At 30.3% G+C, this 24,406-nt stretch overlaps 1 protein-coding gene across 1 annotated transcript in view; it reads left to right on the top strand.

The window, feature by feature from the left end:
- Positions 1-18,921, top strand: part of LOC142328126 (uncharacterized) — a 36,958-nt gene extending 18,037 nt beyond the window's left edge. Inside the window, exons 2-4 of the mRNA XM_075371654.1 lie at positions 6,471-6,537; positions 16,730-18,067; positions 18,712-18,921. Coding sequence (XP_075227769.1) covers positions 6,471-6,537; positions 16,730-18,067; positions 18,712-18,725 — 1,419 coding nt within the window. The 3' untranslated portion in view covers positions 18,726-18,921. The remainder of the gene's footprint in view (positions 1-6,470; positions 6,538-16,729; positions 18,068-18,711) is intronic.
- Positions 18,922-24,406: the final 5,485 nt, after the last annotated feature.

Here is a 24,406-nt window from a genome sequence, read left to right as displayed (position 1 = left end):
ATTTGAAGCTTCTTTTGGAATATCATAAGAATTAATCCAGAAAAAAAATGTGTGTGTGTGTGTTAACCTGATTACAGATAGGAGGGTAATTGTAATTTCTAATTATAGCTATTTACAACAAAACGACTTCTTCATCTCTATTCTGTGAGCGTATGTCGTAAACGAAAATGTTTTGTTTTTCTAAATAACATAAAAACAAGTAATATCTAATGTTTTAAACATTCTAAATAAAACAATTTTGCAAAACCTCTCAACATTATTTTTAATAATTAGAAAAAAACGCGCTTTAAAGATTTTTGGATAATAACTATTTACTAAATTTACGGGAGGGAAAACACAAAATGTATTTTACAGTTGAACAAAACTGACCGGAGATGTGTAATTGAGCAAGTTACGCACTAATATATAGCATGACGAAATAACTGTGACGACGACATTGTGATATGGTGGAGTGATTTTTTTTTTTTTTTTAATTTGTGTGAAACGTAAAATGTCATCCGTAATTTGGAAAGAAAGTTGGTAGTGATGTCACCTTGTAAGCTATTTTGTATTACATCGAACACTGAATGTTGCTGCTTTCACTAAACAAAGATTGATCAATAATCTAATACCGTATTTATTAATAATACAAAACACACTCTTAATACTGAACTCACGCATGCACATTAGTATGAAACAAATTTAAAATGTTGAACTGGTTGACGAATTTATTGCCAAATTTAATCGGATTAAAAGTATAATTAACAAAACAAAACCGAAAGTATGCTTGATGCATTTAAATCATAACATACTTCGTTCATACTGTATAATTTATTAATTGGTATACAATAAATCTCTAGACTTATTTTTTTTATTATTGATAGATAATGAGCAAAACAATAGATCTGTTAGATTCTTTCTTACCCTCTATTCTCAAACTGGTTTATTGCAATTCTTAATTAGGTAAAGAAACATAAATATTTGAGCTTTATTTTCCATTGCCATCTACTTAAATTATTTCAGTCGCATTGATTATTTATTTTGCTATTTATACACATTATCCTATAATTTTTTCATAGTTATATATAAATATTATTGTATGATATTACAATGGATTAGTATATAAGACCACAGCTGGCGCAGAGGTCACAGTTTAAAAAAACAACCATTGGATAGACAACAAGAGTCCCAAAACTTATTTACAACGAAATCCGTTACCGCCAAACCATACAAGTAATAAAAATCCAACAAATTAAAGAAATCAAACACGATTTAACTAGCGCCTAGCCTAAACCCTTAGAAAAGCACTGGGAAGCAAAGAATTCATGAGTAGGGAAAAATGGTGATAAATGACCTACAGTCGGAAGAACCATAAAACGAGACGAAAAGATCCTACAAAAATAATTAATCAGACTCCTCAAGGATGTGAGCATCTAACTTCCCCTAAGCCATTTGGAGATCAGAATATTATATTATATTCAGAATGGGTGCAGAAAATTGTTTATTATTGATTTAGCTTTGAATAGTTTTAATATAAGCCACAACAATTTTTTATATTACTCCAAAAACTGTAGAGACATAATTCATGAGATTATAGGACTGTTTTTTAAATAAAAGAGAATTAATTGAGAGATCTGCCGATCTCCTTGGCAGAGTGGTAGCGCCTCGGCTTTCATCCGTAAGTCCCGGTCAGGCATGGCATTTTAATACGCTACAAAATTCAAATTCCATATTCCACGCACAAGCTTCAAGCTTATGTAGCGATATTATCAACCAAAAAAAAAAAAATACACATGAAAAAATAATTAAATTGAAAAACTGTTATTTAATTAAATAGAATTATTCAAGACTGTAGGCTTAATTAAAAGATATATTTAAAAAATTGTAATAATTAATTTTTTCAATTTTTATTTAACATAATGACATTATAGTCGTCACTTTGGTTGAAATAGCGAAAATTTTTTTTTTAGACACCGTTTTTCTTGTTTCCCAAAGACCTTTAAAACAATTTATTACATGACCATATGTTCCATTTAAAAATCTTTGAACCGCCCTGCAACCCCTGAAGGCCAAATATTCTAAAGTGATGACGTTTACTGAGTCTCAGAGAGTCGGGGTATCTCAAATAGCAACAAAATTAAAGAGGAGCATAAAACCGTAGTTCTAGATACCTGAAACAAACCCACCGGGTTGGTCTAGTGATTAACGCGTCTTCCCAAATCAGCTGATTTGGAAGTCGAGAGTTACAGCGTTCAATTCCTAGTAAAGCCAGTTATTTTTACACGGATTTGAATACTAGATCGTGGATACCATTGTTCTTTGGTGGTTGGGTTTCAATTAACCACACATCTCAGGAATGGTCGAACTGAGAATGTACAAGACTACACTTCATTTACACTCATACATATCATCCTCGTTCGTCCTGAAGAATTATCTAAGCGGGTAGTTACCGGAGGCTAAACAGGAAAAAGAAAGAAAGAAAGATACCTGAAACAAACAAATTGTTGGCCATAATTTTGGTTCCGGCGATCAGAATTTTGTTTTAATTGTAACATTTTTCTCATCTCATCGATTTCATTAAAATGATAAATCAAATGACCATTGATCCCAATTGAAATGTTTAAGTTGCTCCCTTCCCGCCACCCAAAAATCAAAACGAGTGAAATATACTTTCATTGAAGTAGCCCCTTTATACAAGGAAGAATGCATCATCCACTTATCTCAATTATAAAAAAGTTAAAGATGATTGTAAGTTATTTTTCAGTCACCCGTACTTGTATGTATATACATATATATATATATATATATATATATATATGAAATAAAAATCATGATTATGAAATTTAAAACATAAAATTAAACGTTAAATAAAAATGTTATTATTATTATTATTATTCATAAATTATATCACGTAGCATCCAGTTATGAACGATTCGTATTACATTATCCAGTTCAAAGTGAAACATAAACTTACATCAAGGTTAATTAAATTATAATTATCAACTATTATGAGCATTTAATATAATTTATAACTTTTATAGTTACGATATAGCAGTGCATAAAATAATTGCAATATAGCAATTATATAGATTGAATAATTTTTTAATTACATTTTGTGACTTAAGGAATTAATGAAATAAAAAAAATAAAAAATGGTACTACAAAAAATGTGTAATATTTAATTCAGAATGTTTTAATCTAATTTTTTTTGAAAAGACTTCAAAAAATGGGAAAAAAATGTTCCTGCTTTAAGAACTTTAATTTTTAGATATTTTTTTAAATATATTATTTAAAAGGTCAAAAACAAAAAATCTATCATTTATATTATTTTTTTAAAAATTATAGTAATACTAGTATAAATGGAATTTAATTTTACAAAATAATAAAATAAATCATTTAAAATATTAGTGGAATTGGAAAGTAGTTTTGCTCTTATGAAGTAATATTTTTTTCCATTTTCAACTACATTTGGCCAAACACCGAAAAAGTATTCTTTGAGAACAAAAAGTTACCTTTAAGAATTTAATCGGGGATTATTAGAGATTGTCGGATAATCTTAATTACGTTTTCTTAAAAATGCTACATTCGATCCTAGGAAATCAATTAACATTAAACAATTGCTACATTAGAAATGCTGCTGGAAATATTTTACCTAAATATGTAGTCAGCTTTATCCTGGAATACTGGTTTTGCTCTACTTAAGAGTAGAAACTCTGGTCAATTCAAGTACAGTTATGTAGGGTCCAGAAGCATAATTTTAGAAACAGTACATACTGCTAATCAAAACCGGAAAACATTATAAGCTCGTAAATATTTAAAAAAAATTAATACAGTAAGGTAAAAGACAATAAAACATTAAAATCAGGTAATAATTTTATTCATAGATTATTTTGTTTGAAAAAATTGTATATTATTTTATCCTAAATCGGTTGATATGATTATACAAAATTTTAAAGAATATTTGATACAACTATGTATGTAGTATTAGCAAATTACATTGCCAGGGCAAAATGTATAATTTAATCTAATTTAACAACAAATGCCCAAGAGATAAAACCGATACCATCAGATTTATTTTTTTTTATCCCTATAATTGGATAAAAACTTCAGCACGCAACTGTTTCGTTTAAATCATTTTAATAAAAAAACAATTTCTTAAAGGCAAGATTAAAGATTATATAATTAAAGACTAACCCAAACAGAATTCCAAAAAATTAATATAATATTATTATTAAAAAAAAAAAAACTTTAAACCGACTGATAATAGTTTTGAATACAAATAAAAATTTTATTCATTTAACGGTACAATGTAAGTAGATCATATCTGGAATGAGAATGCATATATCAAGTTAAATAAAAAGAAATGGTTTCGAATTGCCAGGAGAGTTTAATATACAAATAATCAAACAGAACTATGACCAATGAAATTAATAAATCAAAAAATAAAGTAGTTATAGGTTATATTAAACCTTGAAGATTATTATGTATAATTTCCATATAATATCGACCTTTTTAGTCGCGTGGTATCGTTCCTACCTATCATCCGGAAGATTCTAGGTTCGAGTTCCGATTAGGATTAGCATTTTTTCATAAACTACAAAACTCATTTTTTATCTTAAAGAAAAGGAATAGAATAACTGTAATTGGGCATAAACTTATTGTTACCGGACAGAAAATAAAATAGTGGTAAAGTGTACGAAGATAATGAGATCAATACAAAATATCAAGTGATTCAAAAAGGACTTATAAATTTAAAAGCATATTCGATGAGATCTCATTTCATCGAAAAACAGATCAAGTTTATCACCTAACATTCACTTTGTGATTTGGTATGGCTTCCAATTGTAATGAGACAAACATCCCACCTGAAGTCGATTTCATTCCAGACTGTAGCCAGAAAGTCGGGTGTTATATCTGCAGCTGCGTCGTTAATTCGAAGGCTTATCTCAACAAGATCAGCAGGCAAAGGTAGTCTATAAACCCGATCATTAGTGAAACCCCCACAAGAAAAAATCTACCGAGGTCAAATCTAGGGAGCGTTTTGGCCATGCAGTTGGACCTTTACAACCAATCTAACGATCTGGGGATCGATTATCAAGAAAATAGGGGACTTGTAATTGGTAGTGAGTTTGTGCCCCGTCTTCCTAATAGCAATGGCGTCCATCTTGGTCATCATCATCTAACTGAGGAATTAAAAACTTTTCAAGTATATCCAGATAAATGATACCATTTATGGTTATCTGGAAGAAGAACCGGCCGTACAGTCTTTGTTTGCTTAGGGCGCAAAAACATTGACCTTAGGGTTATCACAAATGTGCTGAAAGGTTTCACCAGGGTTTTTGCAATCCCACATTCAGTAGTTATGGGTTTTCACTTTGCTACTGATATAAAAGATTGACTTATCACTAAAAATTACAGTGTTTACAAATTTATCGTTGTCTGCAGTTCTATATATCATTTCCACACAAAATTGCAGCCGAGAAACGTTGTCGTAATCCCCAATGTGTTGAACCACGGTTACTTTGTATGGCTTCAAGTAAAATCGTTTACGTAATAAGCGCCAAACAGTCGTTTGTGGAATGGCAATCTCACATGACACAGGTCGAGTTGATTTCTTCGGACTACCTGAAATGCTTTCTCAGATTTGATCCATAACAGCTTCAGGGACGCGTGGACGTCCTGGTGATTTTGTATGTTTAATAGAACAGCCTGTCTCAACGAAGGCTTGGTGCCAAGAGTAGATTGTATGCCTACTAGGGAACACCCTACCGTCTCTCTACGAAATACATTGAGCTGCATTTGCTGACTGCAAATCGTGAAACTAAAGCACAAAGCAAGCACGTTCCGCACCAGTAAATATATCCATTATTAATAACACTGGTGATAGCTCTGTTGGAACCTCTGCCACCTCAGAGCCTGGTGGCTCTGGTTAATTCGGTAATAATACGAGTAAACTACGCGAGTCAAAACTTGATGTGTTTTGCAATGAAATGAGACAAACAAATCTGTAAGTTATCTAAATAAATTTTCATTTGCTTTTAAATTTGTGAAGTCCTTTTTGAATCACCCAGATAAAAAAAAAACATTTGAACAAAGGTTGCAAATTTTCCCCATTTCCGACTATATTGAACGAGATATTCACTAAACTGGGGTTTGCATACTTTACAAATAAATATTTAAAACAATTTTCGGTTTTTTTTTTAAATTTCGATTTTTAAGAGGTGCGACGCGGCTCGACCAACACAACCTCTGCCACTGTTCCTGTATGTGCGACTGGCTGCATCTACCTCCAATGACGACTAAAAAAAAAAAAGAAAAGTTGATCGAGACGGGAAAAGAGCAAGTAACCGTATTACGCGGGCAAAGCTGCAACATGGATGCTAGGATAATAATATATTAACTTAAATTTGTGTAAAAATTAGCCAAGTATAATTTCTTTTTTTCTATTTTTTTATTATTTGTATAAATTAATTGTTATTTCTTTTGTGTAGATGTTTATTGTGGTCGGAGTTTTTATGCTGACAATACAAAACATAGCTTCAGAACCTCCTGCACCATGTGAGTATTATCAGATTATTTACATAAATTAAATTGATTTTGTATGGGAAATATCACACAATAAAATAGATTTACGTCTACCTTAAGAGATATGTTTTTGCTAATAAAATCAGCGTTTGGTATGCAAAGGATATTTTATTTAACTATTAAATGAACCAAAGACACACAATTTATCACTTTCACATACCAATCTGCAATTTACGTTTTTTTTTTTCACTTGTAAATTATTTAATAAAAACTATTGTGTATAAATCTACTAACTTGGTTAGTGTAGTACTCGTTTTTATTAAATTTTTATTTAAAATATTATAATTTTGTCGTACCATTGTGACATGAATCGATATATATAATGCATTATTTCACAACAGAAACGGATATATGAATTTGTTGCTTTACATTATTTATAAATCCCAGTCCTTTTTAAGCTTGTAACAATATAAATTAGTGAAATATTAGAAATAGTTATCAAAACTGCTATCTCTGATTGTAATAATGTTTACCACTGAAAGAGCCAGTCCCTATTTTGAACAAAGTGAAATTGCCACTACTAAGAACTAAATATTATCTTAATTACTATGGGTTGACATGCTAATATGCAACCGTATATTTAGCTCAGGGAAGAAGGCAACAGGAAACCGCTTCGTTCCTCACTTTCTTTAGTAAACGTGGAATGTAATGTTTGTTTTTCTTAAAAATTGTCATCTAATTTTCTATGAGACTTTTATTTCATGTTAGGTCGCTACAAACATTACGGATGTGAACATTATCGTAAATATCATATTTGGGCATTTAAAAAAAAAATTGACAAAGTTGTAATACTTCCCTGATGTTGGTTATTTGTTCTTATATAGTAGAAAAATAACAATACATGAAAAAACCTTACCTAGGATTTCTTTTTAGGGATGGGGGTAATTTATGAAAACGTTCTATTGTAAAATTATTATTACACGTTTAAATAACTAAAAATTTTTTAAAATTCAAAAAATTGGTACATTTTTTGCTCCCCCCTTCCAACATTTGTTTTTTTATTTTTCTAGGTTTACTATTTTAAATATAAAAAATTTCATTGAAAAATGTACAATCAATAAAAAGTTACCTAAGATTTGGGGATGGGATTATTATTAAAAGTTTAATACATTTTTTTTTTATTCAAAAAATTGATATATTTAAACATTGATAGGTCCCAGGGGCTGACTAATGCTTAAATGCGGTTTCCGGCCTCGAGAGGGAGGCTGGTGAGATGGAGGTTTAGTCGGTAGGGCGGAGGCTACATACGTCATACGGAACCTGTTAGTGAGCTCAACCCTTTGTTCATCCGTAAATGGGTGGGATTAATTACTCCCTTAACCGGAGAAAAAAAAGGTTACTCTACACCTAATATTGCCCTCAAAGTATTATTATTATTTTTTTAGATCACTTGCATTACTACTATGCCTAGGAAGACAAAAAAAAAATCGTATTTTTCGACATGGGGAAATTATTGAGAAATTTTTTTTAAATGGTAAGATAAGCATGCTCACATGTGAACAACTTAATATAAAGTAGGCTTATGTTTGCAAAAGTTTGAAAAAATTGATCCCAAAAAACTATCTCCCAACCCCCTGGAGATATTGAACCCAAAATATTGACTAATATACCCAAGTTTCTATAAAACATTTTATCAAAATCGGTTTATTCATTCGAAAGTTATCAAACTTCAAATACGTCAATATACGTACATACGAACATTATTCCCCAATTAACATTTTTTTTGGAGTCCCTGGTTCATGAAACGTCGGGAAATTAAAAAAAAACCGTACCCCATTTTTTGACTGATTACTATACTTCCTTCTGGCAACATACCTCTAAATCTATGATGGCAGGAAAGTAAAAATAAGTAAAACAAAAGCATTTTTTTTCTCTTTCCCAGTTTCAAATAAATAAGATTTATAACTACAATAATTTCACATTTATTACTTCCTTGTTTTATTTATGTTACGTCAATACTTATTCAACTTTTAACTCAAATTTATGCCATAATAAGAGTAAATATATAATATCAGAAGCATAGATGAATTAACTAGCTAATCGAGACCACTCTCTAGAACTTTTTACGGTTTGCTATTCACTAGATTTATTACATTCACGTTTATTGTTAGTACATTACATTTTAATGAATATCAGAATACCAAAGTTAATCGATAATTAAAATGTTTATTTGTCATGTAAAAAAATAATTTATACGACTAGTCAGTCATTAAGTCGTTATTTTTTTAATTAGCTATATTAATGATTAACAGATTGTAAACTATGTTAAATCATTAAAAATAAACAAAATATTAATTTAATACTAATTATAGTTCACGTAACAAATAATAGAGCAATTTAAAAACACATACCTTGTCTTAATTTTAGTTTAAAAGTTAAAGAAAAAGAATAATCCAAATTATACGTAACGTATTTACTAACTAGTGTTTCTAAAACTATCAATTCATATCGCATAACAAATAATTAAATTGGAAATGACAAGGAAAATAAATTATATTTACAAATAGGTTTCAGTCGAAGATCACGAGAACATTCGGTATTATATTGTAATAACGTTTATTCACCGACCACAATACGTCAGTTTGCATTACAGTACGCTTGTTTTTGTTTATTCATTAGATCATTAGACAACAAACGATTCAAGCACATCACATTTTTATTCTATAATTTAAACTCTACTAATCTGCTTTCTCCTTCGGAAATAATAATAATAATAGCGCATCCCATTAAAATATAAAATATTACTCAAATTTATAATCCTCACTCAAATAACATTTAAATGATTATCTTACAACTAAAAATAAATAAACGGTACTTACCTATTACCGCCCCGCAGCTACAGCTTTATTTAAAAACAAAGTAGTCAATCGGATTTCGGTGGAAAATGGACCGATATAAAGTTTAACATAGATTCAAAACAGTCTCTTTATTAATTTTAATAAATGGTTATTTATATATTTTATAAATATAATTTAACCAAACTTAACCTACACTCGCTAACCTTGACTAATTAACTCCTGTCAATTAGTTATTTATTTAAATAATTAATAATTGCAATAATTACTGCATTTATTAAATAAATACTCAAAACATTACGGTGTTAATTAGTCAAGGTTAGCGAGCGAAGCGAGCGTAGGTTAAAGTTTGGTTAAGTTTATAAAATAAATAAATATAAATAACCATTTATTAAAATGAATAAAGAGACTGTTCATTTTCCACCGAAATCCGATTGACTACTTTTTTTAAAATAAAGCTGTAGCTGCGGTGGCGTTAATACGTAAGTACCAAATAAACTAAATTAAAAATCCAATCTCCGTGGCGAGTGTAGCATCTCGGCCTTTCATCCGGAAGTCCTGGTTCGAATCCCGATCAGGCATGGCGTTTTCATGCACTAAAAATTTCCATTTTCATATTCCCGCGTAAGCTTCTGTGATGAAATAAATCATTAGCCAATTATTAAGGTTTTATGTATACTTGATCGAGTCATGAATCCCCCCCCCGTCTATCACTTTCCAACTAAACATGGAAAGATTGGTACACAGTGAAAGAAGAAACAATATTGTATATGAAGAAAGAATCTGCTGCTCATAATTAATCGCTCATTGTTAATACTTAGTCATTGAAGACACTATTAAAATTTTATTTACTAAAATTTATTTATTTATTAAAATATTTGAAGATTAACCGCATCAAACATTAACTATTACTCGTATAATTATAAAGTCTTTTACGAGGACTCACTGAATAAATTATTAAATTTTTCTATTAGTCTGCACAGTTTCAAATAAAATCGAAGATAATAATAATGCCAAGTACTAAGATTTTATATTTTCGTTTCTACGTACAACGCGAAACAAACACTTTCTCAAATGAACAAAAAACCAGTTAATCTCATTTTTTTCCTGATAAATTAATTAATTTACCACAGAAGCTTACACGTGGACTAATATAGAAATGGAGTTTTTAGCATTTTGAATATGGAAAAATGCCTGACCAGGATTCGAACCCTCGACCTTCGGATGAAAAACTTTCTTTCTTTTTCCTGTTTAGCCTCCGGTAACTACCATTCAGATAATACTTCAGAGGATGAATGAGGATGATATGCATGAGTGTAAATGAAGTGTAGTCTTGTACATTCTCAGTTCGACCATTTCTGAGATGTGTGGTTAATTGAAACCCAACCACCAAAGAACAACGGTATCCACGATCTACTATTCAAGTCCGTGTAAAAATAACTGGCTTTACTAGGACTTGAACGCTGGAACTCTCGACTTCCAAATCAGCTGATTTGGGAAGACGCGTTCACCACTAGACCAACCCGGTGGGTCTCGGATGAAAAACTGAGATGCTATCACTCCAACACAGAGATCGGCGAAGTGTTATTTTCTTTCAACTTTATACATTATGTAATTTTCAGCCACTGAAAAATATGTTTACTTAAGGCAGAAATGAAATTTATTTGATCTAATCAATTTTATAATACATTAATCACAACACAAGTTTCAACTCCATTCCTCGTTTAGGATACCGTCAAATTACCATAAAATTAGTTTATTGACAGATTTTTAAGTTCTAGTTAGAAAATTTCAATTGTGTTAAACGTAGGGTTATTTTTTTTAACAATATTTAAATGTCCACAACTATAAATAAACATTTTTTGACAATTTTTAAATTGAATCTAATATTTCCTTAGTGTATAAAGGTAATTTATGATTTGGGTAGCATGAACAAATATAAAAAAGTTAAAAGTTTAAATGCAAGTTTACTAATTTATAAATCAAAACCAAAATAAACGAAAAAAGTTTACAATAATTTTATACAGATTTAATATTTAATGGAGATATCTGAACTTTTTATTATTAAAAGTCTAAATTTTTAGACTTTTAATGTGCTTTATATATAAATATGCCTGAGATAAACGAAGTCTATATGAGAACGCAGTAAGTTATAATATAATACGTAAGTGTACTGTAAGTACGTAAGTATAGCATGTATATATACTTACAGATGTAGATAAAATTATTTTCATTCGTATAATCGTTAGATCTGCAATGTGTGCACTTATAACTACGTATCAATTATTCTGCTGAAGCTGATTTTGTAAATCAGTATTTCCTTCAATAATATCGTTATCTAAGAATGAAACAATGGGCTCCTGGTAAACAAAAATACGAGATATATGATTGAAATCTGTCTAGATATCTATACAAAATAATATAAAATAAACACTATTAAATATTTTATTAATATTAAAAATAGTATATATATATATATATAATATATATATTATAAATATATATATATATATATATATATATATATATATATATATATATATAATATATATATATATATATATATATATATAATATAATATATATATATATATATATATATATATATATATATATATATATTATATATATATATATATTATATATATATATATATATTATAAACGAAGTAGACAAAGTTAGCTGTATGCACAACAAAAAAGATACACTGAAATATTATTCTGACGCATCCATATACACGTATGAGAAATACATAAATTAACTTACATACACAATGCGTGCATTCAGAAGAAAATTTTAAGGTACAGCATAATAGCTGGAAATATAGCAAATATGATATCAATAATATTTTCAGTATTATCAAAATGAAGTACTAAACGTATACACTGAAAGATAGATATTACAGTTGACACGAATAATACACATACACCGAACAGTTATAAACGCATTTAAAGTAAAACGAAACAGCCGGTAACAGAAGCTACGCATAACTGATAGTTTGTCTTTCGCTTAGACAAACTCGGTTCACCGAGTTTGCCCGAATGAGTATTAACAAAATATGACGGACGGATCATACTTAAACCACTACTCAGCAGACTCTCTCGCGCTCGGCTAAATTCGGCTTGCCCGAATTTACACGAATGAGCGTTTCACTTCAGAGCCTGACGGATCTGACTTTTTCAATGCCTATCTAAAAGTGCGCGGCGCGCCTAATGAAGCACACACACACACACACATTAGTTTCAAACTCAAACTTTTATAACGATAACTGGACTAAATTTTGTAATAAAATATTTCCAATTGTCTTTGAAACTAACCTCTCTGACTAGTAGTGCTTCTGTTATCATTCTGCATCAGATTTTATTGTAGGCAACGAAGTTTATTTTTATTAGAAAGACAAATATTAAGAATGTACTCAAAAGAGTATTATAATTATGAAATGTGTCTTTTCATTTAATAAATATACTAAATGTATGCAAATCAACAGCCCAAGTTTCTGAGGATGACGACATTGATGATTGAAAACGTAATTTTTACAAATATGTGTGTGTGTGTGTGTGTAACGTAAAAACCTATAATTTATTTTATTACAACATTTTAAAATTTCTTCATAACGGTTTCAGTCGCTTAAGGTCATTTTCAGGGAGTAGTTCTGGCATGTACTCTATGTAAGGAGATATAATTAGTAGTTTTCTTGAGTTAAGAAGATAAATAATATGGAATAATTTAGACAGATTTACGAGTAACTCACGGAAGCCGCCAGCAATATTATTGTCATCTGACACCGACATAGAAACCAATAACATCAGTATGGAAAATGTCGGAACTGAAAGAATTATGAAATTAATTTTAAAATCTTACATTAAATAAATTTTCTTCGGATTTGTTATCAAATGAATTTTTTCTCATAACTTCACTGCCGTACGTAATGAATAAAATAGATAAATAAACAAAAAAGTAAAGGTTATTTTTAATTTTACTTAAATCTGTTATTTTTTATTAATCTAGTTTGAATTACGGATATACTATTTCTTATTTCTCCTTCTTTTTTTCAATCTTCAACGGACGCAACGGGTCAGTGATTTCTTGACTTTCACCTTGAATCACGAGTAAAAATAAAACCATCAAGTTTTACCGAGAAACACAATTATAATAATTCCACGTATTTGAATGAGTCATACTGAAATTTAAACAAAAAAGAAGTATTTTTAATAAACAGCCCACTTAATTTTTTTTTTTTATTATCAATAACAAACAAAAGTTAATTCAAATTTAATGTTAATATAGTGGAATGTTTAAAATTTTTGTAAAACTATTTATATCTAACAGGCATCATATTTATCCTTAATAAAAAGTTATTTATTTATAAGTCAAAAACTTCGATATATTTTGTTAAGTTTTTAAAAGAAACTAAGCTAATATATTATACAAAAAATTTTATTTTATTAACTTTTCCTTTTTAATACATATTTAATAAAAAGAAAAAAATTAAAAACAAAAATGAAATAAAGCCGGTTTTGAGATTAACAGCCATTCATAATTAAATACATCGTACAAATATGCTAAATGTACATGCAATGTTTACGTTTAGCTTACAAAAACAGAAAGACAAGGATAGTGACCTTTATAACATTATGCTCTCTTTTCTCCTTTAGCTCGTGTGTAGGTCTTGGTCGCGGTCATTATGAGAAAAAGAAAGTGGTTCCAGGTACTGAACAACAAGCAAGCAAAACAAGTTTTGTTCCAGCTGGCAGTGATAACATTAAATTTATATTATATACGTATATAAAAAACAGCATTTAGTCAGTTATACCGGAGACTGCATATTAATAGTAATAATACAGTATTGTTACTCCTGTCTCCGTTGCTATTAATCAATCGTGGAGAAAGCAAAACAAAATCATTGTAAAACAACTTGAACTTTCTGTGATCAGAACCGATACCGGTATTGCAATTACGAACAGACGCAACCCAAGGTCAATGAGGCGATGGTTGTAGGTTCATTGAATCTTGTAGTTACTTTCATTGATTTTTTTTTTGAAACAACAAAAAATTTATAACTTCTTTCAATATTCAAATGATAAAATAATGACATTATTCTCAATTATGTGTAGAAACAGGGCATATAAAATTTTTAACCTTTCATAATATAGAGCTATCATGAAAATCTTACACACTTGACTGATAACATATATTTATTTTAAATCATAAAAATTTCCAATGAGCATAATGCAGCAGCATTATAGCTGAAAAAACTACATGTAGGAATATCCTTTCACTTCTAAACAAAAAAAAATATCTAGGTTTTAAAGAAAGTATAATTTCTTTTAGTTTTTTTTTTAAGAAACTAATATGTTAAAAGTAGATTGAAACTACTTTTAAAAATGATATTCTTCTAAATTATTTTCAATTCTAAATTACTATGGACACAATTAATTTTAGGTTCAAAAAAAAGGTAATTATTTAGAAAGATGAACACGTTCAAAGTCTGGTCAAATCTTTGTAAATGATGCTGTTGTTTTGTAATACTGTAAAACAACCATACATATTTTAATACAAAAAAAGTGTCACTTTATTGTAGTTCTTGACTTATAAAGATTTTAAAATGAAAAATCAGAAAATTACATATTCTGTTGCATGGAGGGCAATGTTTTCAATTTTTATCAATGTTCTTCTTGTGTTTACAGTTTTTTATTTTTCATATAATTCATACCAGATGTTTATTATTCATTCTTAAATACAATTCATTGAAGTTTTGTCGGCTGATTTCAGTTATTAATAGATTGTAATGAAACATTAATGCAATTAAATGACAATAAAGTTAAACTAGTTTCTGAACTTTGTACAATATCAGCAAACATAACCTAACGTTTACTAATCTCATCTAATTATTATTGGCCGATTGTTAGGCTGAATCAATAATTGTATACAATAATAAGTTATTTAGTCCAAAAATAATGTATATTATTCGCTTGTACAGTACTAAACTTACAAGGGACTTAACTTGGGTGAAAGGCGCTATATTGATGTCTTTCCATTAGAACAGACTATACAAAAATATAGCAGTTATTTGAATACTAATATTTGTGTCATAATAGTCTTTTATTCCCTTCTCATACATTATGAAAAAGTAAAAAGAATTATTATTATTATTATTATTACAAGCAGATGATAAAATTTAAAAACTGTGGTAGAGCGATACTTTCTTTTTGTTTATTGAAGATTAAAACAGTAACGATAACAATGAATATGCCAATATTATTGCCTTCTGAATGCATGTCATCTTTCTAAATAATTACCAAAAATATCTTTTACATTTTACTCTCCTAGACATTTATTTCATTTAAAATCTGATCTTGCGCAAGTGTGCAGGTACACTATCTTTCTCAATCTGAGGCAGCCTATCCATAGATTTCCCGCTCCTTTTCTTATCCTTCAACCCTTGTTAGTTGCATAATTACCATGGAATTTTTTCAGCCACTGTCCTAGCTCCATTTATTACATCATTCTGGCAGGATAACTGAGTTTCCTGTCTGGAGGTTGTATATAAAACTAAAATATTGGCTGAATTGTTTATGCATAAGATCAGGCTTCGTAATATTTCTAAAATTTAAATTTATATTTTATTAAACTAGAGTTATTTATTAAAGTATTTGTAAATACTGAAATGGTTTGGATTCTTGTATTTTTACAATCAATCTTAACATTTATCTAATTTATAGAAAAAAAGACACAACAAAGTCAGATAATTTTTTTCTAGTAATGTATTTAAAAAGCTCATCTACTCATTTGATAATAATCAGATTATGAGCTAAAACATGATTTGAGGGAGTGCTAAGAGAATTACTAAACGAAAGAAAATTCCCTCCCTTTTCTAAATTCATCCAGATTATTGCATTATATGTAATTTTTAATTTCCAAAAATAACGAACATTAATGACAATTTTAATTCTTTCTTAACACACTAGGCACTTTGTCATCATTGAAATTGTTTTAGTGACATTTACATTTAAGCTACTTTTACATTAACTACAACTAACTTTATGATTATTATTAATTTATTACAATTACTAACTTTGAGTAGTAATTTGAAAGTGAATATTTAAAAAAACAAAAAATAAAAATGGGATAAAGTTGAAATTTGTAACATAGATATAATTAATTTACTCGGTTGGAGATTTTAGGGGGAAAGTTTGATTAGAACTAGCTATCTGTTAATTTAACTGTTTTACTTATTCATTTTCATGTGTATGCATGCATATCTACATATGTGTGTGTGCACACACACACACACATGCATGCATGCATACACACACATTTTTGTTCATAAAATATATACGATTTACTTACACACGTTTTTTATGTTACAGCATATGGAGTGCCAATATCACCTGCGTCAGGAACACCTGACACAGTGTATGACGAATATGCTGCAGGAGATACAGACTACAAGTCAGCTGGAACACCATCATATAGTTACGGTGCACCAACTGTAGGTTATAAAGGAGTACATAAAGTACAAAGCTACGCACCATCATATTACAGTGGTGGTGCATCAGATGGAGGAAGTTATTACAGTGGTGGATCTGGATATACAGGAGGAAGTGGAGGAGCTTATAGTGGTGCATCAAGTTATGCAAGTGGGGGATATTCTGGAGGAGATTATGCAGGCAATGGTGGTTACAGCAATGATGGTGGTTACAGTGATGATACTGGTTATAGTAGTGGAGGACATGGAGGATATAGTGGTGGTGGTGGTTACAGTGGTGGATATAGCAGCAGTGGAACCCATGGAGGTGGAGTTTATAGTACTAAACCATCTTACATAAGCAGTGGTGCACATGGAGGAGGTTATAGCAGCAGTGGACATCGAGGTGTAAGCGGATATAGCAGTAAGCCATCATACTATTCATCAGGAAGTCACAGTTCATCTTATTCAGGTAGACCATCTTATTCAAGCAGTGGAGATTATAGTGGCAGCTCTTATGATGGTGGTTACAGTAGTGGTCCTACATCACCGTCATATGTAAGCAGTGGTCATGCTGGAGGTTACAGTGGATCCTCATATAGTGGAGGCCATGGAAGTAGTCTTTCAAGCATTCCATCATCTTATTATAGCGGAGGTCATGGAAGTTCTCATCCATCATATGTAAGCAGTGGAAGCGGATACATCAGCAGCCCACCTTCATTTATAAGTAGCAGCTACGGTCCACCATCTTACATAAGCGGAAGCAATGGAGGAGGTTACAGTAGTTCTTCATCATATAGTGGAAGTCATCATGGAGGTGGTTACAGTAGTGGTGCTCCATCTTATATAAGTGGAAGCCATGGAGGAGGTTACAGTTCAGGTTCACCATCATATATAAGCGGTGGACATGGTTTCAGCAGTGGACCATCATCATCTTACGGACCACCTCACAGCAGCAGTATTTACTTAAGTTCTTCACCTTATGCATCTGGCTACAAAAGTTCAGGTCATTATAGTTCTGGAGCAAGTCATGGTCCAAGTTTTCTTGGTCTCGGTCCCAGTTCAGTTCATTATAATGGTGGTCATGGACCGTATAGTCTTGGATCAAGTTATGTTAAAAATTTAGGAAGTGTAGGAAGTGGTCTGCATTTTGGTAGTAGTGGATATAAAAGTCATGGATCTTACGCAGGAGGAGGTTATGCCAGTGCTTTTAAAGGGTACAAAGGATTAAGCAGTCATGGTAAGAAATATTTTATGATATAATAATACTATATATAAATTTTAGATAAAACAACTGAAATGAGTTAATACTCTAAACATTGAAAAGAATTAATTTAAATAAAATTATATACAGGAGTATAACATTATCATCAGTATATTAATAAGAGATTTGCTTTTTTCCTTTATCTTATTGTAATTTTTTTAATTAGCTAAGGTTTTTTGATAAGACAGAAACTTATAGATTTACTTAAAATGATTTATATTTGATTAATAAATATTAGGATTAAAAAAAGGACAGAAAAAGTTTTTGATGGCATAGGTTTGAACCTATTTCAAAAGTTCATGTATTAAATGTACCTTCATTTTCTTTAAAAAAAAATTGACATCAGGTCTTGTTCTTAAGACTGTTTGTGCAATTATCAGGAGCAACTGATATAATATCTTTCAATGCCTTTATTTCACGTATTGAAAACCATTCAATCATGGTGCCAAAATGAGAATTCATAAAAAAACCATTAATATTGCATATCAAGCATTTATATTTTGCAAGGTAAACAGTTATATGACAATGTATAAAAATAATATTAAATATGCTGTAATCCAAATTATACAAAAAAACCATATATATGTAATTAAACTTATGGTAATCTTTTCTTTTTTCAGGAGGTTATTACTGAAGAAGTTATTAACAAGCAAAGAATTAGTAAATGATAAAAAATCATAACCAACATTATAGTCAGTCACCAAGGTAGAAATTACAACTGTGATTTTTATTTACTTAATTAGAAACACTAAGAGTGTGATAATTTAAATGGTATATATATATATATATATATATATATATAAAATAAAATAATTTATATACATATATAAAATACTGATTCAACGTAATCACTGCCAATGAGTAAATCTAACTTTCATACTTAAAGTTTTATTTAAGTGTACACTTAAGTCATAATTAAAGAAAAAAATAACAAGAAAAAAGTGATAAAAATATATTTTTACTAACATTTAAAGGAAAATAAATTAAAATTGAGAAACAAAATAAAAATAGTAAATATAAAAATGTATAGAAATACCAGAAGCAGTATTACAAGTAGTATAACACATTAAAACGTTAACTTATTGTGTAATAGCTCCTCTCTCCTACACACACAAAATATACTACAACTCTATCTTCTTTCTCATGCATATAATTCAGCCATCTCATTAGCTTTTCTTTTTAATAATATGAGTGTTAGTATTATTAATGCATATTACAGGCACGAAGGTACAGGATTCCATTCCCGGCAAAAGTATAAATTTTCTTGGCAAGATAGAACAACTATTTAAGCTTTCCCTAATAATAAAGCCAAATGCCAAATGTTATCATAATTACTCATCAAAGAAATTATTTCTACAGTTTAATTAAATGATATAGTCAGTAACATAGCTCCCAAAAATCATCAGCAGAATTTAATTTGAAACAAAATATTTTACTCATGTACAAAATAAAATCATTTTACTTTTAGACTCAGAAAATTGGCTTAAAACTTTAATATAATCACCTAAATTCATAATTATATTTAATCTTTAAAGATAAGCATTTCAAAATTTTATAGCACATACTTTCTAAAAAAGAAAAAGTTTTACTAAAGTCTCTTTTCTAAGTTAACAGTCCTTACTTTTGGTCATTAGTCCCAGCAAGTTGCTAAAAGCAGTTAAAATTTACTTAATATTATTAGTCTCTTGTAAAGCTAAAAAATAAGTTAAAAGAATGTATAGAAAAACGCCTACCTACCATTTTACATTTGGAGATCTATAAAACTAGTTATATATCAGGACATAAATTCAAATATATAAATTAATCTTGACCAAAAACATAAATCAAACAAAACAAAAAAAAAATCAATATTATTTTTTAAACTGCAATTACTTCTAGATTTATAAGGTTCTGTTTTAGTCTTTACTTGACTATTCTTCATCATATACACAATTAAGTACAAAATAATTCAAGTCCATTTCACTATTTCTGAATGAATTTTTACTGTAAATAAAATATTAACTGAATTCTGTTTGGAAGACATTATAGACTTTTAGAGTATTTAAAGGTTTGTAATTAAATCTTAATGAACCATATTTCAGACCCACAAACACACACATACATACACACACACACACACACACACACACAACACACATTATTTATATTATTATTAGGTATAAGTTATAATAAAAAAATAATAGTAAATGTACACAAAAATAATTTAAAATAACATTTTAATCTACCAGTATTGTAAATATTTGTAAAGTTGTTATGTTTGTAAAATATTGTTTTATAATATAAAATAAAAAATGTATAATTTATGTTTTCATTTTCTGTAAAATTATTTATATTACCTGATTCTTTAACAAGTAAACATGAATGAATAGAAATAATCATACACAATTTTCTATTATCTGCAAATAGAAAGGTAATTAATTAAATTTAGTTCAGAGTAGCAACAGCATGATCAATATACAAGAATTATCCCTCAACAAAACCACTTCAGTATTCTAATATCAAAGTAAAATAAACTAAAAAACAAATGATTTCAAAATACCACTAATAAGTGAACAAAATTTTTTCAATTCATTTCTAAATTTCAGATTTGAAGTCATCATCAAATTAAATGGCAAAACCATACTACCATTAATTTAACACTGATGTCTAAACATGAAAATTTAAAGATCTGAAATATTTTAGAAAATTTCATTTTATCTAAAATTTATCAGTCTAAAATTTGCTAGTTTTATTTTTATTTAAAACATGGGTAGGAATATAAAAATGCTACATGTATACAAAAGAAGCTGTTGACAAGAAATACAAAAAATAAAAACCCAATTTGTTTTAACATATACAATGTTATAAACAACTACCATAAAAATTAACACCAACACAAAGTGTCACAGAAAATAATTTGTAAAAAGCCTACACCATATATGAAGGCAAAATAAAACTTAGAAAGTAAATAAGAACAATAATAAGAAATGAAACAAATAAATAGAAATAATAATTGCAACCTGCAATATCACAGTCAATAAAATGTTCCATATACTATAGCATAGGTGAAAAAAGCTCAAACTATACGGATATGCATATGGCAGAATAAAACTTATGCTAAGCCTATGTCATATCCTAAAGGCGAAATAAAACCGACAATTAAATAACAATAATAAAAATTTAAATTGAAATAACAAAATTATCATCTGGAATAAGCCAAATAACATAACAAAATAACAGAAAAAAAATAAAACACATTAAAATTATTATTAAATATTTGAATATAGATGCACACCTGTAAGATACTCATGGAATCTACACAGACAAGTACCTGTCAAAATGTTGGGCTGATTATATTTAAGAAAAGGCAAGATATTTTTTGATAACATTGACATATTGTTTCCTAAAATACTTTGGATGTTAGCCTCTAATTTAAATTTCCTATGCAATGCCGCACAACAAATATAGTCCACAAAGATATGTTGTACTGTTATTCAGCAACAGCAGCAAACACAAACAGTCCATCACTCTGAAACATGAGATGTCCATGAGTGAGTTTAGTTGCCCTATTCATAAACCACAAATAATCATTGCCTTTTGACGGTTGTTCTGCATGAAAAACTCCTTGGTATTACAGTGTCCTTAACTGGTTGAAGTTTATTGTTGATGGCAGCATTCCATTTCTTTTGCCACACATCACAAACCACTCTTTCCAGAAAACAGACAAGATCGTCTGAAACATTGGGACTAGTGAAAGCAAGCTGCAAACAAGCCTCTTTTGCCGTGCTAACAGCATGCTCATTAACTGAAATTCCAATATAGTTGGGAACCAAGCAGAAGCCGAAGCTCACACTTGTGTTAAACTGAGTCATCCCAGAAATAACTGACTGAATCTCACAGACAACATGGTGTCTGGAGTACTCTAATCACCTGCAAGGCACTTGTGGTATCTGAAGAGACAAGTATATGTCAAAATGTCTATAATAAGTATATATTAAAAGCCTTATTAATAGCATGGAAAAAAATATTGATGATGCTGGGAAGGCCAAACAAACATGTATGTTCTTTGTCAACCACAAAATCACAACCAACAGAATTATCGTGTTGGAAGCAGTTTGTATAAGCTACAGCTCCTGGATTGGTATCATGTATTTCTTATGACATTGACAAAGACTAAAGCAATAATTTATGAGAGAAAGCACCAAGGGTAATAAGATTGAATCACAATGAGACTGACGGTGATTGTATATTTAGAGATAAGAAAAGGCACAGAGCTCTGATGCCTAATGGAGCAGTAGATCTCAGGCATCTCCACATTGATTAAGATGCAGGTAGGAGAACACACATGAAAGGTTGAATGATTTGCCCTTTAATAAAAGATAAATATGACCAGATTATTTGGTCCCGTCATACCAAACAGATGGTTCACCACTGTCCATTACAAAACTTACCATGGGGCTTGAACAAAAAGCACCTGTAGCAAAACGGACAAATTACTAATGACCTATATCAAACATCCTACGGGCTGTGGCTCGTGCAGACAAATCAGCCATGCAGCCGTAGCCAAGCAGGAACGGACCAGTGCTCGGTAGAACCAGAACACAAATACTCGATCAGCACCCCAACAAATATTATACATAACGCATAATATGTCTAATATTCAGACGTTTTACCTTCAGCTCCTTTAAATGTGTTACCCATATCAGTCGCTGGTCAAATTACAATTCTAAAAACTTTTTCTTTTTTTTTCTTGTTTAGCCTCCGGTAATTACCGTTCAGATAATACTTCAGAGTATGAATGAGGATGATATGTATGAGTGTAGTCTTGTAGTCTCAGTTCGACCATTCCTGAGATGTGTGGTTAATTGAAACCCAACCACCAAAGAACACCGGTATCCACGATCTAGTATTCAAATCCATGTAAAAATAACTGACTTTACTAGGACTTGAACACTGGAACTCTAGGCTTCCTGATTTGGAAAGACGCGTTCACCACTAGACCAACCCGGTGGGTTAATTCTAAAAACCTAACTTGGGTGCATGTTTCAACTGGTTCACCATTTAAAATCAGTTGAGTATCAACATGTTTCCTCAATCAGAAACGCAAATGCATTTCGTTTTCTCCGAGGAAAAGGTGAATCCAGTCATTAATACACTACGATTCTAAACTGGTTATTGTGTTTTGGTGCAATCTCTCACCAGAAGCTAAAAATCTAGATGTAATGCAAAATTGAAAAATCATCTAAAAATAACGGGTTTCTGCACGCGGTTTACTATAATATTTAAGATCACTGCAAACAAACTAAACACTTAGGACACTTCTCTTTGGTATTCCGTTTTCTAGTGTGAAATTGTCAGATAGCACTGTTCCAACTCGAACTTGAAAGGACTGACTACTAAGGAAACCTCTGATGATTGTAAGGAAGTTTCCTTGTATACCCCATTCCTGCAGTATATTTAGGATTCCTTTCCGCCAATCCGCGTCGTATGCCTTTTCCATATTGAAAAATACAGAAATGACAAATTGGCAAAGTAGGAAAGAGTCTGGAGGACTCTTTCTGGAGGACCAAAGAGGTGAAGGAACCCCATTTACAGGCGCGTAAGCAGTGTCGGGCTCGCTAACAAGTTCCGCATATTAATGTTATTAAGCATGTATGTATACCTGCGTACTACCGACTAAAGCTCCACCACTGGCTCCCCACCCTTCCTGGAACATCTTAAGGAAGCATTTCATCAAGAAGAGGGTTTAAGACCCCCCACACACACTCATACACCAATCATGCACAGAGCAAGAAAAACAAGAATCACACACATCATGCCACAAGCACACCAAACAGTTGCAACAAACACGCATCATACACTTCAAGCACACAAGTCTTTCAAACTAGTTACTGGAGGCCACCATTAAATACACGAGCGAAGTGCCCCCAGTCTCATTGGTAGCAGGCGAACTACATGATAGTTAGACCACCTGCCTTGGTGGAAACAGTTAGGGTGTTTCTCTTAAAGTACCATACTAGACGACAGTTTACCATTCGTTCTATCAACTTGCACAAGGTACCGTTCATGGTGATAACATAACTTGAAGGGCATGACTTATCTTTACCAGGTTTCAATATGGAAATCATTAATGCTTCTGACTAAGAAACTAGGAAAACCTGGGTCAGAAAATGTTTTATTATAAATAGACAAAAGATGTAATACAGAATCCAGGAGGTGAGATAGCATACAGCGCCTGATAACATAATCAATGATATCATTTCCGGAGGAGGTGTAACGGGAGTTATTCAAGACATACTTCTTGAAACATACTTTCTCTAAGAAAAATCATACTGG

Source organism: Lycorma delicatula, chromosome 7, assembly GCF_047948215.1.
Source record: "Lycorma delicatula isolate Av1 chromosome 7, ASM4794821v1, whole genome shotgun sequence".
In the NCBI taxonomy this organism is placed as follows: Eukaryota; Metazoa; Arthropoda; class Insecta; order Hemiptera; family Fulgoridae; genus Lycorma; species Lycorma delicatula.
This window is presented reverse-complemented; position numbering and strand designations above follow the sequence as displayed.